The sequence below is a fragment of the Acomys minous genome, assembly GCF_964271855.1.
Source record: "Acomys minous genome assembly, chromosome: 12".
Lineage (NCBI taxonomy): Eukaryota > Metazoa > Chordata > Mammalia > Rodentia > Muridae > Acomys > Acomys minous.
This window is the reverse complement of record NC_140493.1, coordinates 40,031,927-40,049,508: the sequence shown is the minus strand read 5'-3', so window position 1 is coordinate 40,049,508 and position 17,582 is coordinate 40,031,927. Positions and strand designations below refer to the sequence as shown.

Below are 17,582 nucleotides of genomic sequence, written 5' to 3'. Positions count from 1 at the left end.
AAATAGTCTTACTATAAGTGACTTAACTAAGAAAAATCCTTTCCTGCTGGGTACTCCAACAAGGCACTGCATTCAAACACCAAGTCCCTAAAGGGTTTCCGGAATCTGCAGTTAGTTACTATGTCATGAAGACACTCAAGGCAGTGCCATATTATCTCTGAAATCAATGTGCAGACTCCTCTCATGTCCAGCACTACTTTTACCACAGAGAATGGTGGAGGTAACTTTTAGAGGCAGTAGAATGGCTGAACTCATGTACCCAGCAGATCACTCCTAAGTCCTGTGCTCACAGAACATCACTCCTCCCCAGCCCCTTTTTTAAACTTTCAGATGGGCGGGGATGGTTGATACACTGCTCTGCATTGTTATGAATGGATATTAGACTTAGAGGGCTTTTCTACCCAGCTACTTCCCAAATAATTGAGACAGAGACCTTTCAGATTTAAATAAGCCCTCAAGCACCATAACTGAGCAAATACCAACCCTCTAAGCTATTTTGCTATGTCCTAGCTACACACTGCAAGTTGCCATAATTGCTCCTGCCTGGGCTGCTTCTGTCCCATCAGGCCTGCCCTCATGGCCACCTGCTCAGCGTCCATACTGCCCCAAGGCAACTTCCTCCTCTCTGGCTTCCTCTCCTCCTTCTCTCTCGTTCAAGGCAGGGTCCCCATCTTACCTAGCTCTGCCTACTTTTTTTTTTTTTTTAATCTGCCCAGTTCCAGGCTTCTAGTTAATTTTTATTAACCAACCAACTTAAAGTTAGGGAGCAAGGTTTACACAACATCACTTAGGGGCAGTACTTAGCATTTGAATACACAGCACCAGACCAACCCCCAACACTGTACCGAATTTCAACACTGAGGAAGAAGAAAGTAACTTGATGTCAGAAAGGCTTTTAAGACTTTGGCAAACACTCACCAGCTGTGCACCAAATTCCAAACACCTAAAACGTCTACAACCTCATTTCTTCACTTGTTAAAAAAAAGAAAAAAAGAAAAACAAAACACACACACTTCCGACCTTTGAGGGGTGACTGACAGATTAGGTAATACCTGTGAAAATGCTTTATGGCAGACAACTGGAAAATATTGTTACTGCTAAGAACAAAATTCCGTCTTCACTGACAGTCCTGTTCTGTGAGAATAAGGCAACAGATGCTGGCACTTCGGACGGTCCTGGTAAGGACTTCACGAGCAGCCTTACCCCACTCCCCTCCAAACCTCAACAGCAAGAATCCGCGTAAAACAATTACCTCATCAACTAAAGTCTGTCAAACTGTCATTGGGGAAAAAAAAAACCCTCTTACTATATGTTTCTCACTCTGATGATGTAGAGAGAAATAGAAAGTGAAATATAAAACGCTCTTAGTACTCAATTCTTATGAAGACTGATTTTCCTAAGTTTCTTGCAAACGTCTCATCACCCTGAGGGCAAGTTTTCATAAGTCACATTCAACACAGAAAGATTTTAGGGTTCGTTATAAATATAACCTTCCTCGAGGTGACTTTGGAAACGGTTTCAAGGTCTGACATTCAAAGCTCTGTCTCATGGCTTGTATGCCCATTTAGCGCAAACACTTCACGGTCCTGTGAACTCCAAGACACAGAAGTGACAACAGACTCTGCCTGGTAAAAAGGGGAAGACAGGGAGGGGCTCAAGCTTTGGCTCAAATCCAAGGTCACACACGGCAAGACAGGGGCAGATGTTTTTTCCAGGGCTGTCGCATAGGACGCGGTAAGCCAGCAGCCATCCCCCTAGAGAAACAGCAGGCAGAGAGCCGCATGCTCACACAGCCGTGCTTGCTCCTCTCCTCATCCAAGTGCCAACTGAACAGCACACAGACCCGCCAGAGCCACTCCGCTGTCAACGCTGGCACGGGTACCGTAGGTTCCCCGCACCCCGCCAAGAAGGCTCTTTGGGGGAGAAGCAAACCGCGGTTCCCAAGCCGCGGGCCACCGGTGCCCAGCCGCTGCTGTCCGCCAGGGACAGCAGGCTAGCCCGCTGTCCTTACCGAGGAGTCGGAGAAGGATCTGAAGCCCGATGCAGAACCGGCTTTGGCTGGAATCGTAGTACGAGTTGAAGATGGCGTCGATGATGTAGAGGCAGGGCACCCGGAGCGCCACTTCCAGCGCCGCCCAGACCTGCTGCTGGGCCATCCGCACCTGCTGCTGCGGGGGCCCCACCGCCGCCATGAGCCGCTGCCACACCGGGGCTGGGCGGGCCGGGCAGGGCAGGGCGGCTCGGGGGAGGCCCGGGGCCGCGGCCGGGGGGCGGGCGCTGTGGAGAGTGGCTCCGCCCCCTCCCCCCCTCCCCCGCCCGCCTCCTGTCCTGTGTCCCGGCCCGCCCCGCCGCCCGCTCGCGTCCCTCGGTGGAGCAGGGGGCGGCGGCCGCGGCTCCCGGGAGGCCTCGGGGCGTCGGTGTTTCCGGCCGGCTAGGGTCTGGCTCCTCCTCCCTCCAGCGCCTCCCCCGCCAGCGGAGCCACCATCTTGACCCCGCCTGCCTCAGCCGTTGCTGCCGTTGCGAGGGCCCCGAGGCTGCGCCCGCGGTCACTCGAGAACGCGGGCCCCCCCTCCGCGCGGCGGCCTGCGTCACAATCCGGCGCGGCCGCGTAGCGTCAGCACGCGCGGCGGGGGCGAGCCTCGGGCGTTGCCATGGTTCCCGCCCGCTTGGGCTGGGCTGCCGCGCCCTCGCGCGTCTTCAGTGGTTGCCCCACGGCGGTGGCGGGGACTGGGCTTGGGGATGCTGGGGTCCAGTGGACTGATAGTATTAGCTGTGTCTTAGAGCCCAGTGAGTATCCCCGCGAACTTGCTTCCTACCGCTTGAGAGATGAGAAGGCGGAGGACGCCTCCCTGCCTGCCTGCCTCCCTGCCAACCCCCACCCAGAGGCCAGATCTGAGGGATGGCAGGGCAAATAACCTGCGAGGTTGCACAGGGCGATCATAGCCAGACTTGGCACTGGCCTTGAGGTCCTGGGCACTGCCAAGAGAGCACACTCCTATCTGTTTACACTTCTCCCTTCCTGTCCCTGTGAACAGAACTGAGGACAGTCGTGAGCACATCTTGTTAATGCCTCGGGAGCCTGACTTAAAGCAAGAACCCAGGCGTCTCTGAGTTTTGGGGTTATATCCTCGTCCTTGAGGTAAGCGCATGTGGATAATCCTTGATCTGAGCAGATGAGCCCAGTCTTTTCCTGCACTTTATTGCCTATCAGTGGAACTGGTGTGGCCTGGCTGTCGTTACTCTGAAGAATGTAAGGTCAGAGACTGATCTGTAGACCTAGCTGTTTTAGTTTATAAGGAACGTAAAGTAGCAAACAAGCAGCCTGGTTGACTTGGGCTCCTAGCTCAAAAGTGCATGGTGCTAGTTTACAGCAGGGCTCCAGACGGAGGGCCGCCCTCCCCACCCCCACACAGGGAGGAGGTCTATAAGTAAAGTTATCAGACTGAGCAGAACCCCTTTGGGTGAAGGTGCTTTTAGAAGAAAGATTGCATCCCCACCCTGTCCTTTTGCAGTCTTGTGGTTTGGTCACCTTCCCCACTTCCATCTGTATACGAGGCACTGGGGAAGGGGGCGCACAGCTTTTTCTTTTGAAATTAATTTATTCACTTTACATCCCGAATGCAGCACCCTCCATCCTTCTCGACGGGCCCCACCCTCCCAACCTCCCTTCCCCTTCTCAGAAAAGGGGAGCCCTCCACCTCCATCCCAACCCAGACACATCCAGTCACATCAGGACTGAGCGCGTCATCTTCCACAGAGGCCAAACAAGGCAGCCCAGCTAGGCGGAAGTGATCTAAAAGCAGGTATCAGAGTCCATCCGTGGCCAAGACAGCCCGTGCTCGGCTTGCTAGGGGACCCACATGAAGACCAAACTGCCCATCAATTACACAGTTCTTTTACCGAAGCCTCTACATCATCCATTATGACGAATATTAATCTACCTGTTTTACAGAGGATAAAATTGAGGTTTAGATAAAACGAATTGCAAGACCAAAGGGACTAAGATGTGGTCTGTATGTCCCAGGCTAGTAAGAATCGAACCCAGCGTTTGAACCCACTGCCACCTATAGCTCAAAACGTTGTTCTGTTTCTTCTTTGCACCCACGGTCAATACTATAAGTGGATCATATGAATCTTGCCTTTACAATGTTTTACCCCAATCTCCTTCCTACCGCCACTGTCACCAGCTTAACTCAAGACCCCCTTGTTTCTCTGGTTTATTGTAATACCATCATATGGTTGCCGCCTTTCCAGATCTTTTCTCTGTAGCGACGCTGGGTCATTTTCCCAAGCTGCATAGTTGGGGAATAACCTTGTTATGACAACATTCCCAAAGGAAAGCAAACTTAGTGAAAGAATGACACAATATTACGTATTGAACTTCAGGGATTAAATTAGCTAATCAGCCCTCTCTTATTATGCCCTAAGTGTAATTAAAGTCAACAGAGTGATGCTATTATGGAGAAAAGGGTCCAGAATCACTAAAGTAAAAATGTGATAGGAAAGCTATCATAGAGAAATAGAGAATTAAAATATAATCGTGAAGTACAAACTCCAGTACACATGTATCTTGACAGGAACAGTGATGCCAGTATTCACACTGACACACAAGCAGTATACACAGAATAATGTTCAAGGATAGCAGTGCCATAAATGATTCAGAAGCCTTGTATCTGTCATTAATGATTCAAATGCCTCTTAATAGCTTGCTGGGGGTAGGGGTGGGGTGGGGGTGGGGTCAGGACCCCATTGAGAAGCTCAGGCTAGCCTAGAACTGGCTATGTAGGCCAGGCTCACCTCACACTCTTTCTATGTAAAGTTCTGCTTGTGTCTGCCTCCCAAGTTCTGGAATTAATGGTACTTTAAAAATAGTATGTGCAAAACTTACACCAACTTGTTGTCTCTGGATATTCATCAGTCAAGTCTTACCAAATGAAGAAAAAACTCGAGAGTCTTGGCTGTCAAAAGGAAATGTACTAGTGTACCCTGGTTTCCTTAAGAGGAGGGAACAATAAGAAACAAGTATTTGTGCATCCTCCCCAACTTACCCCTTGCAATAAGGCATATGTATTTCCCTCAAATGGAACATGCTAATGCTAGTGTGAGCAGTGGGAATTGAGGGTTAAGATGTGTACTATAACTTCTATGGCCTTGGGAGTTGCTGTAAAATAATACTCTCTAACCCTAATTTTTTTTCTCTTTAAAGTAGAATTCAGATATGCCTATCAAAATGCAAGTATTCACACTGCCTGGCTTTGTAAATCCTCACAGACCTTTTGTAGTTAGCAACAGCAGGAGTTATAGTGGTGTTTGGCGGGAAGGCTGAGTCTCTGCTTCCTGCCATGTGGTTGTTCCCTCGGTGCCTTAGCCAAGCACTCTGTGTGGTTTCATAGCTGGCCAGCCCTCTCCTGTGGGGGCGCTTTACCCATCTAGTTCTCAGCACGCTCACCGGGAAGAGAAAAGACCACGAGAATGAGACGTGACACTGTTACACACGCCATCTAGGTCAGTTCTTTGCTGACTTGTCGAAGGACACAGGATACCAATAGTGACAGAACCAAGTTTGTGGCTTATATTTTTCTTTTTCCAAAGCATAAGAGTGATCTCCTGTAAGTAATTTTATGGGTTTTTGAGGGGGTTGTTTTTTGTTTTTTGTTTTGTTTTGTTTTGCTTTGTAAGACAGGGTTTCTCTGTACAGCCCTGGCTGTCCAGGAACTCACTCTGAACAGCAACGTGGCCTCAAACTCAAATATTCACCTGCCTCTGCCTCTCAGTGCTGGGATTAAAGGTGTGTGCTTTATGTTTTATTTTTACAATTTTAAAAAGCAGTGTGGGGTGGCACAAACCTTTAATCCCAGCACTTACGAGGCAAGCAGATCTTTGTGAGTTTGAGGCCAGTTGGAGCTACATAGTGAGACCCTTTGTCAACAAACAAACTGAATTTAAGGTAATTTATAGGGGGTGTGTATGTATGTGTGTGTGTTAGAGTACTTCCATAGCATGTGCCAGGAATGACCACCACCACCATCACAAAAATATTGAGAATAAAACAAGAGAAAATGCTATAAGTACTTGGTAGGGTATATCATGGATACATTTCAGGAAAAAATATTCATTGGAGCTACTATGCTCTTTTAACACTCCAATATTACATTTATGGCTTAAGAGGATGGTAAAGAGTCTCAGTTTGTTATATATGCTAACTATCAAGTAGAATTCAATGTATTAAAATATGCTAATCTAGGGTCATGGTCAACCATAATGAGGGCTGAGATACTTCTGAGGAGGAGAATACAGGCACAAGTTGCTTTAAAATTCTTTTTTTTTTTTCTGAGACAGGGTTTCTCTGTGTAGCCTTGACTGTCCTGGACTCGCTTTGTAGACCAGACTGGCCTCAAACTCACAGTGATCCACCTGCCTCTGCCTCCCGAGTGCTGGGATTAAAGGCGTGCGCCACTACGCCCAGCAAGTTGCTTTAAAATTGTGTCAAGGCTCACAGTAGATGACTAAATCATCATGCATCCCATAATGCTAGCATACATTATAAGAAATGTTGCTAGGGAATGTCATGGTTGTGCAAACACAGCATAAACTAAGGTAGCTGTATTGTTGCTAGGTGGTATAAGCTTATGTACGTTGTCCATTGTTATTGACATATTTCTAGTACCCACAGGCAGGACGTATAGGACCCTTCACCATAAACAGGATCACAGAGGGCAAGCTTCTGATAATCACCTCTTGTAGGCTTTGACCTTTTCCAAACCTACTTTGAGATAGGAGAGAAAAGAGGCTAATGGGAACAGGAGAAGTAGACCTTTTTGGACTCAGTTCCTGGGAGCGATTCCCTGGCATAGTCAGCAGGATTTCAGCAGACCAGCAATTCAGCCGCAGTTGCTTCTGGAACCTGGAACAGCAGCCAGAACCTGGAACCCGGAACCCTGAACCCTGAAATGTTCTCTGGAGCGTGTCTCAAGGAATGTCTCAAAGTGGAGCAATGAACAACCAAACAACACCAAGACCCAAAAAGCCTCCCCTCCTGTTCTGAGCATGTATATGTATACACACACACACGTATGTATATACATATATACACATGTACATATATATCTCCTCTCAGAGTTTGTACCAAGATGTGTTTCAACTGGCAAAAACCAAGCCCCTGTATGAGGTGGTTGCCTTCTAGTGGATAAATATCCCCTGATCTCTCACAAGTCTATTCCTTATCCCACACTTGGGATCAAAAGAAAAACATGTTTAGATCCACTACAACTTCTCATTTCACAGCTGCCCAAAGTAGACTAAAAATTTTGAAGTAGACACTTCAATGTTGTAAAGACTTCAAACTTTTAGATTCAAAATACTCTCAATTTAGAAAAATAAATCTGAGTAAGTTCATTTATTTTTAAGTGGGCAACCTAACTTTAAAATTCATAAGAAAATGGAAAGTGTCAACAATAGCTAAGACTTTAAAGAATAAAGTTGAAAGCACTTTTTTTTTTTATCATAAGTTGTCAAGGCATAGTGTAAAGCTATAATAATGGAGACACATGGTATGGTGTGTGGCTAGGGAAACTAACCCATGGAACAGAATAAAAATGTAGGGAAGCCGGGCAGTGGTGGTACACACTTTTAATCCCAGCACTTGGGAGGCAGAGGCAGGTGGATCTCTTGAGTTTGAAGCCAGCCTGGTCTACAGAGTGAGTTCCAGGACAGCCATGGCTACACAGAGAAACTCTTTCTCATAAAAACTACAAACAAAAAATATAGGGAAAGCCCCACATACAGTTATCCAACTCATGAGGGAAGGATTTTTTTTTAACCTCAAGTGAATAATAGGACAGTGGATCTCGCCTAATGAAGTCCAGTGTGTCATTTAATAATAGGACAGTGGATCTCGCCTAATGAAGTCCAGTGTGCCATTTAATAATAGGACAGTGGATCTCGCCTAATGAAGTCCAGTGTGTCATTTAATAATAGGACAGTGGATCTTGCCTAATGAAGTACAGTGTGCCATTTAATGGTGAAACACTCTAGAGTTAATCTTGTTGAACTGTAGGTCACCACCCCACATGGAATTACATAACTAGGGTAGGGGATTGTGAAATTTTTTGGCAACAGTCAGAGATTTCTGGACATGGAATGGCTAAAAATTAATTCAAAGTCAAATGTATAACCCAGGTGTTTCTGGAAGGGCTCATTTGTGTGTCACCTGACTTAACTGCAACCTTGGTTCTGCACACACCTGTGCATTTTGTGTGGCACATGCCGTGCAGCACCCTCAAACACTGCCTGAAACACCTGGACTCATATCTGAGACTGATTTGAGAATATGAATGTTACTTTTTTATTGGACATGCAAAGCTTTTATCTTAAATACAATAGATTTTAAAAAAAACCCAAGTAGCATTTTTCCTACTGTCATTCCTCAGCATGTATCATCAAATTGGAACTTGTCTTTGGATTAGATTGTGTTGGAGTGATTGGTTTTAAAATTTGAGTTGCTAACTTGTATCTCATAAAAAGTCACTAAATTTTGGTTTAATATTAGGACAGAATTTCAACAATTTCTCAAATGCTTCTAGACACACTTCTGCTGTTTTATGCTGTATTTGTGTAAAGCTGAATTCTCAGTATTAACAATTATAAAATCAGAGTGTCAGTCTAAGAAAAATATTGAAGATAGGTTTTGACCTGCAGTACCCTCAGGCATGATGGCAAGTGCCTTTGCCCACTGAGACATCTCACTGGCCCATCAAAATTTAATTCTTTGTGTAAAAATAAACACATCTCACTAGTATACAAAACTTGATTATCTCTTTAATAAATGGTAAACTTATGTTACTTAAGAATTTTTTTTAAGTTCTAGGAACACCAAAATATGCAACTTTTTAGTTGTGTGTGGGGGGTATAGAACTTCTGTAACTTCCACCCATTTCTTGAGGCCTATGATAATAAATCTTTAGGTGCTTAAAGTTATAAAGAAAATAGGATAAATTAATATGAAACTTAAAGAAATGAAATCCATGATTTGTTAAAGTCTGACTTCTATATCTCTACTGCATTGCTATATAACTGACTTTGCATAAATTGTCCTGAGCAGAATGGGGATGACAAAGGAAAGTTTTAGAAGCTTTGCTCATCTAGCACTCAGGGAGGCAGAGGCAGGTGGATCTCTGTGAGTTCGAGGCCAGCCTGGTCTACAAAGTGAGTCCAGGATAGCCAAGGCTACACAGAGAACATATATATATATATATTAATATTAGCTCTACGGGCAACTTCTTAGGGATATGCTGAGGCTGCCCACTACTTTTTAACAGTGTGTTAGAGGTCAAGGGAGTATAATGGAACTGATTTCTTGAATAAATGCTTCATCAGATTACTGCAAGTCTTCAGTAACCTCCAGAGTTCATAAAAATCTCACCTTGACAGTCTTGGACAGCATTTTCATGAGTTTTTATGGAGAAGATATTTCTGCCATTCTGGAAGCTGCCTGTTTTACTCCTGGCATTGGGTAGGGAAGGCTCATGAGACTGCTAACGCACGTGGTAGGTATACAGCATACCCTTGCAGCATGGAAGTAGCCCTGCTTCCTCCTAATTAAAGTAGTTACCACAACTAGAATGTGACTTCTCTTTGCCTGTGGGTCTTTTGGCACAAGAGACCTGAAGTGCCTCCAAGAAACCCAGCAGCTTTACAGGGTTGTTGTTGTTGTTGTTGTTGTTGTTGTTGTTGTTGTTGTTGTTGTTTTACGTATTTTGATGAACTAGTTTCTATGTTAGGAATCAAGACCTCTAGATCCACAAGGTTAGAAGGAGAATTGCCAGCTCTCCTCATGACTTACTAGGAGAGATGGGATGGATGTGCTAGCTTCCCATTGCTGCTGTTTCATACCCCGAAGGCTGGGTGTCTTAATCACGTTTTATTGCTGTAAAGAGACAACATGACCAAGGCATCTTATAAAAGAAAACGTTTATTAGACTCACATTTCCAGATAATGACCATCATGGCAGGCATGGTGATGGAGCAGCAGCTGAGAGCTTACATCTAGCTACAAGCATGAGGCAGAGAGAGAGCTAACTGGAAATGACATGGTCTTTTGAAATTTCCGTATATGCCTCCTTAAACAAGGCCACAATTCCTAATAGTTCAGCCAAACATGAGCCAATGGAGGCCACTCTCACTCACACTACCACATTGCTTTTCTTAATAAGTATAGTGATCGTCAAGGATAATTACCCTATATTGACACCATTGCTTTATCATAACATTATAGGTTCCAGATATTAGGATATGAACTTACTCCAAGCTATTATTCCATCTATCATTGTGGGAATTCTGTATCTACTTGCCATCCCTAAAAGTACAGTAGTCTATTTACATGAAACGCAGTACCACATAATGGTGTTTGGAGTGGATACAGCCCCTCCCAAATGGCTGTAACTGTGAACTGAGGGAAGGACACTGGGAAGATTTACAGATAGGACACTGGAGTTTGAACATCTTCCTATGCCTCTTGTTTCTTGAAGCCATGGAAACTACCCTGGATGATCACTGTCATCAGTTCCAGATGAGACAAGTTGACTTAGGTTTGACAAAACCCAGCTCATTATGGGAAGCTGCCTGTATAGTCCTGAAAGTCCACAAAATGCACCCAACTGCCATGCATAGAACTTGGCTTTCTTGCCTGTGTGTCTGTCTCTTGTAGAGATGGTCTGACCTTGCTGTGGGAACAATAGTGATTCGCTTATGATTCTCCCTTTAGAGTTTGCCATGAACTTCCATGAACCCTTATCACAAATAGTGTTTGCCACAGAGTCTTCTGGATTCAATGCCCCAGACAACAGGGCTAAACCACACTGCAGCATCGGACATGCCAGAGACCCTCACGTTCCCTGGAATCCACTGAGAACTGTCAGTCTCCTTGTCATCCACATTGTGAATTAGAACCAAGATTTCCACGTTTCCACTTGCCACAGAGACATACAGAGCTCAGTATACTCTTTGGTGGTAGAATAATTTGGGGTGAAATGAGTGGATAATATATAACAGTTGGTTTTTATTCTGAAGAAGATACAGTATCAGTCAAATTTCTGGGGCCAAAAATCTTTCACTGATGCAGCAGACTGCTGGTCTTATTGGGATTAGCTCCTTTCTCTGACACACAAATTTGCTGTTTCTCATTTATCTGACCCAGTAAACACAATACCATCTGTGGCACACTCTAGATCTTCAGACTTTATTGGTTAGAGGGTGGGGAAGTTAAGATAACTTTATGGCAAGACTAGCCATGTGCACTGATGTCTCCAGCACAAAATCAAACGTTGGTCCAGCAGCTTCAAGACTTAGCTGCACACATGCCCTCGTGGCTTCTGCTGGTGTATATAGGCTAGGCATTCTAGTCTCCTTTGGCTTACAGGCTCGTTTGAAATTGTTGAGAAGCAGTTGTGAGGCTACTTCATCATAGTGTGTGGCTGCTGCGATCTTTCCTTTTCATAATTGGCTTGGTTACCTCTACTTTAGTTTTTAAATTATGTGAGCCTCGATCTTTTAATAAAAGAGAAATTAGGGCAGCCTTCTACCAATCTGTTTCTATTTGGTTACTTAATGCTAGGGTATGTGTGGGCATGCGAAATTCACTGTTGGCCTCATGTTCATTCACTATTATCTGTTTGCCTGTGACTCGAAGGAAGCTTTGACCTCTGAAAACCAAAAATTCTACAAGGAACTCCTACAGCTGATAAACACTTTCAGCAAAGTGGCTGAATACAAAATCAACTAAAAAAAATTAGTCGACGTCCTTTATACAAAAGTCAGATCGTCAGAGAAAGAAATTAGGGAAACAACATCCTTCATAATAGACACACACACACACACACACACACACACACACACACACACACACACACACAAAACCCATAAAAGTATCTTGATGTGACTCTAAACAAGTAAGTGAAAGACTTAAAGAAGATAATGGAAAGATCTCCCATGGTCATGGATTAGTAGGATTAACAGTAAAAGTGGCCATCTTACCAAAAGCAATCTACAGATTCAGTGCAATTCCCATAAAAATGCTAACACAATTCTTTACAGACCTTGAAAGAACAGTTCTCAACTTCATATGGAAAAACTAAAAACCCCCGAATAGCTAAGACAATCCTATACAATAAATGATCTTTTGGAAGTATCTCCATCCCTGATCTCAAGCTGTACTGTAGAGCAACAGTAATAAAAACTGTATGGTACTGGCATAGAAACAGACAGGTGGATCAATGGAATTGAAGACCCAGAAATAAACCCACACACTCATGGATACTTGATTTTTGGCAAAGAAGCCAAAACCATACAATGGAAAAGAGAGAGAGCATCTTTAACAAATGGTGCTGGTCTAACTGGATGTCTATATGTAGAAAAATGAAAATAGAGCCTTATTTATCACCCTCCACAAAACTAAAGTCCATGTGGATTAAAGACCTCAACATAAAACCAGACACACTAAATCTGTTAGAAGAAAAAGAGGGGAAGAGCCTTGAGCTCATTGGCACAGGAGACAACTTCCTGAACGAACAGCAACAGCCCAGGCTCTAATATCAACAATTAATAAATGAGACCCCATGAAACTGAAAAGCTTCTTTCAGGCAAAGGACACTGTCAACAGAACAAACAACAGCTACAGATTGGGGAAAGATCTTCACCAATCCTATATCCAACAGAAAGCTAATATCCAAAATATATAAAGAACTCAAGAAATTAAGTACCAACAAGGCAAATAATCCAATTAAAAATGGGGTACAGAATTCTAACAAAGGAATATCGAATGGCTGAGAAACACTTAAATGCCTAACATTCCTAGTCATCAGGGAAATGCAAATCAAAACAATTCTGAGATTCCATCTTGCACCTACCAGAATGGATAAGATAAAAAACTCAAGTGACAGCACATGCTGGAGAGGATGTGGAGAGCTGGTGGTAGCGCAAACTTGCGTAACCACTTTGGAAATCAATGTGGCACTTTCTCAGAAAATTGTGAATAGTTCTACCTGAAGACCCAGCTACACCACTCCTGGGCATATACCCAAAAGTTGCTCCACCATATATTTGCTCAACTATGTTCATAGCAGCTTTATTCGTAATAGCCAGAATCTGAAAACAACCTAGATGTCTCTCAACTGAAGAATGGATAAAGAAACTGTGGTACGTTTACACATTGGAATAATATTCAGCTATTAAAAACAAGGAAATCTTGAAATTTGCAGGTAAGTGGATGGAACTAGAAGAGATCATCCTGAGTGAGGTAACCCAGACCCAGAAAGACATGCATGGTATGTACTCACTCATAAGCGGATACTAGCCACATAATACAGGGTCACCACACTACAATACACAGACCTAAGAAGCTAAATAACAAGGATGACACTAGGGAGGATGCTTAATTCTCATTCAGAAGAGCAAGTAGAATGGACATTGGAAGCAGCTGAAGAGAAGGAACAGGATGGGAGCTACTGTAGAGGTCCTTTGAAAGACCCAGCAAGGGATTGATGCACATGCCAAGACTCAGGCAAACTTGGGGTGGAGCACAGGGAGTCTTATGGAAGAGATGAGGAATAGTGGGACCTGGAGGGAACAGGAGATCCACAGGGAGACCAATGGAGCCAACAAATGCGGGTGGAGAAAGGGATTGCTGCAGAGACTGATGCACCAACCAAGGACCATGCATGGTGAGGACCTAGACCCTCTCTCTGCTCAGATGTAGTAGATAGGCAGCACGGTCTCCTTGTAGGTCCTGTAACATGGGGAGTAGGGACTACTTCTCACATACTCTGGTCCCCGCACGTTGATCACTTCACCCTGGCTGTAAGAGGTGGGTGATGACATAGACAGTCCAGATAAGACATGATAGGCTGAGGTCGGATGTTAGGGGAGGAGGACTCCCCCTTTCTGAGGACTAGGGGAGGGTGGAGGGACATTGAGGGAGGGAGGCTGGGACTGGGAGGTGACGAGGGAGGGGCCTACAATCAGGGTGTAAAATGAACAACAGCAAAAACCCCAGAGACATCTGTTTTGTCACTGAAAGTGTGTGTAAACAATGATCAAGTAAGCTTGCAGGTTATATCTAACCAGAAAAAATGCCATGCATTGTAAATACCGCTCCGTTTATAAGCATACTCAATGAGTCAAGTACGAAATTCTTACATGCTCTATGTTCAGATTTTTGTTTTAACAAAAGTATATGTATGTGTTATTAGAGTGAATTTCCTAAATACTAATTATTAAGGTATTGTTTTGTTTTCTGAGACATAGTTTCTCTGTGTAGCCTTGGCTGTCCTGGACTCACTTTGTAGACCAGGCTGGCCTCGAACTCACAGAGATCCACCTGCCTCTGCCTCCCGAGTGCTGGGTTTACAGACATGCACCACTACACCCAGCTTAGGAATTTTTATTTACAAAACAGTTTCTATAATCTAAATAGTGTTTTAAAAACCAGACACAAATCGTTAACATGTTGGTACTAGACCGTGAAGAATAGTAATCCGTGAGACATGGATAGCAATTCAGGTAGGTCAAAACTACTCCAGTTTACTACTGCCTGGAGAAAATGTCCAGCTGTGGCCTGGAGTTAGAGAATCCAGGTTGACCAGCTGGGATCCCAAAGCAACTATAGTTTACAGGGTAGAACATTACAGTGTGGAGAATAACAATTTTACTCAACTTTTTCCAGAAAATGGAAGAAGAAATACATCCCAAATGTTGGCCTCATCATCCATACTTGCATAAATTAGCACAAAATCCATCATATGCTAGTGAAGGCTACTTTAATAGTATAGCACCTTCTGACAACTGTGGTAGATGTGGCCAGATGGAGAAAGGACCATAATCATGGGGGTGAGTGTACTGGTGTGTGTCCTGTGTGTGTGTGTGTGTGTGTGTGTGTGTGTGTGTGTGTGTGTGTGTGTGTGTGTGTGTGTGTGAAGGCACACATGTGCCACAGAGCTTATGTGAAGGTCAGAGGACAAGTTAGGATGTCACCCTTGATTCCCACCTTGTTTGAGACAGGTTTTCAATGTCCCTACTAGGCCAGGGTAGCTGGTTGCTGATCTTCCTGGGATTCCTCTGTTTTCACCTCCCAATCCATCACAGGAGCACTGGGTTTACAGATGTGTGCACATTTAAAACCACTAGGGAGCCAGGTGGTGCATACTTATAATTCCAGAACTCAGAAGGCTAGAGGATCACAAATTTGAGACCACTCTAGATTACAAAGATTCTACAAAAGAAAAAAGAAAAGGAAAGGAAAACTAAGGTTTTAATGAATTTATAAAATGAACATTAAGTGTGTTACATTTTCACCTTAAGATTCACCAACAACGTCCCATTGCCATTTAGATGTTCTGGAGACAGGGAATTATTTAGCACTGTGCATGTAATCAAGGCTTGCCTTCACCTGCTCATCCTGCCTCCACTTTCCAAGCACTGAGATTGTAGGCTCGTGCCACATTCTGCCACATTATCACCTAGCTTTCACCCCTTACTCTTCACCCTCCATACACTCAGACTTTGTTTTAGACCCTCAGAATCCTCCACAGTGCACTTGTGTACATTATTCTCAATTGTAGTTATACTCCTTATAACTCCATCATCACATAGTTTTTTAAATCAAGGTCTTTCTACATAATCTTGGTTGGCCTCAAACACACAGAGATCCACCTGCCTCTACTGCCCAAGTGCTGGAATTAAAGGTGTGTGCTTTTAATCATATGCTCCTGCTGCCCAAGAACATTTCTTCCCAGGATTTGCTAGAATGTGAATTACATGAAAGGCTATATGTGGGTGTTGTGTGATTATTTGATCACCGTTATACTAGTGTATAAGGCCATGGAGTCTGGGTTGGTTCTGCTTTGTTCCAGTGTTCAGTACATTGCTGGTTCTTAGTGATTTGTGAGAGGTCTTCCAGGCACACAGTTTAAGATGGATTTTTTTTTTTTTTTTACTCCCATAACTTCTCCATTAGGTGGCAGCATTAACAGCAAATCAAAAGGCTTGATTTCAGAGATCTCAATTTCAGGTGTGAGTATTGGCATGCTGCTGTTACTTATTGATTTATTATCTGTCAAATGTCATACTGATATTTAGCCCACGAGAATACAAGAAACATTTCTTGCCTGTAAGAAAAACAAATCTCAACTGTACAGTAAACAGAATGGGTTGGTGATTGCAGGGTTTTTGTTTTGTTTCTTAATAAATGACAAAATTAAAGATTAGAAGGACTTTTCAGGGCTGGGAAAGCCCTGTGATCCCATACTTGGATGCTACATCGCTACATCTCCAGGGTAGAAACTCACCAGCCTCTTTGGAACGCCTGCTACATCTCTGTGCCAACACTGCTTGACGTGGCCACTACAGGTGTAAGGAATGCTGTGGGAAGCCAGTGCTTTGCCTTCCCAGAGGCCTTTCTTTCTTTCCCCATCTTGTTATATAACCCAGGCTGCATGACACTCAGGGATTGAACAACTCTCAGGGAACTGAATTCCACCAGCTACACCTGACACCAGCAGCCTGTTCACAGCATATAGCAACAGGCAGTTCCTCAGTCCCCAAATGCTGCTTTGATTCATCTTCCTTGTACTCGCTCAAGCCTCAGGTTGGCATCCTTGGCATTTTAGTTCCAACACAACAAGCTGTTGGTGCATGAGTGTAAAGGAGCCCAGCAAAAGAAGGGGAATTATAGTAATTCAGTAAACACAGGAAGGCCACTCTAAGAAAAGCATGTTACAAGCAGGCTTCTGCAGTGGGGTCACAGGATAGTTAACACTTTTGTAGGAGCTTACTGTGTACAAGACACTGCTCACAACAGGCCTGTCTCCAACATTCACATCGCTATATCCTGCTACAAGCTAATGGCAATGGCTTACTTCTGGAGCACTGAAACTCTGGGCGTAGTTCTGCCTCCTCCCACCCACCAAAGTTTGACCCACCTTTCAAGAGCCAATTCAAATACTACTTCTATGTAGAACTTTTCCCCCCCTTTTGTGCCTCTGTGGCGAACTCCATGTGGCATTTACTGCACTTCACCACTGAGGACTTGGGAAGTTGTGAGCTTGGTGAGAGGAGTTTTTCTTTCTTTTCCTTTTGGTAACCTAATGGATCTTTATATTTCTGAGGCTCCTACATATAGAAGATACTTAATATTTGTGTTTAATGGAAAAGGTACCAACCTAGTCCTTATTGCTACTAGGGGGGAAAACAGTAGCAGCCATATATAACACATGCAAGCCTGGGTTATGTAACGAGACAAGTAAGGAAGTAAAGACACACTTGTCTGTCTCCTACATCCAGCAGACCAGCTCACAGGGCTTCAAAGTGCACCAGAGCAGAGCTCTCTATGTGATCCTCAACTTTTAGGCAGCCCGGTGGCAAATGGCAGTGAACAGCAGAAAGCCTTCTGATTTTATAAGCAGATGGTTTGAAAACTGCAGGCTGTTTCCTACCTATAGATTATAGACCTTCTCATGCTGTGTGCTTGCATGTGCATGTGTGTATCTGTGTGTGTGTGAGAAGGGCACTGGGGATTGAATGAGTAAGTAGTC

The 17,582-nt window shown here is 44.1% G+C and overlaps 1 protein-coding gene and 1 long non-coding RNA gene across 7 annotated transcripts in view; one reads left to right on the top strand and one right to left on the bottom strand.

Annotated features, from left to right (window-relative positions):
- RNF139 (ring finger protein 139) overlaps nt 1–2,516 on the bottom strand; it is a 35,625-nt gene extending 33,109 nt beyond the window's left edge. For all 6 annotated transcript variants that reach the window (XR_014773254.1, XR_014773255.1, XR_014773256.1 and 3 more), the window contains exon 1: nt 2,012–2,516. Coding sequence is in view for 3 of the 6 variants with exons in the window: in XM_084750700.1 (XP_084606826.1) it covers nt 2,012–2,192 (181 nt within the window). In the remaining 3 variants the exon portion in view is untranslated. The remainder of the gene's footprint in view (nt 1–2,011) is intronic.
- A 145-nt stretch (nt 2,517–2,661) lies between these two features.
- Nucleotides 2,662–17,582, top strand: part of LOC311579826 — a 45,621-nt gene continuing 30,700 nt past the window's right edge. The window contains exons 1-2 of the long non-coding RNA XR_014773257.1: nt 2,662–2,787; nt 3,036–3,139. This is a non-coding gene — a long non-coding RNA (uncharacterized lncRNA). The remainder of the gene's footprint in view (nt 2,788–3,035; nt 3,140–17,582) is intronic.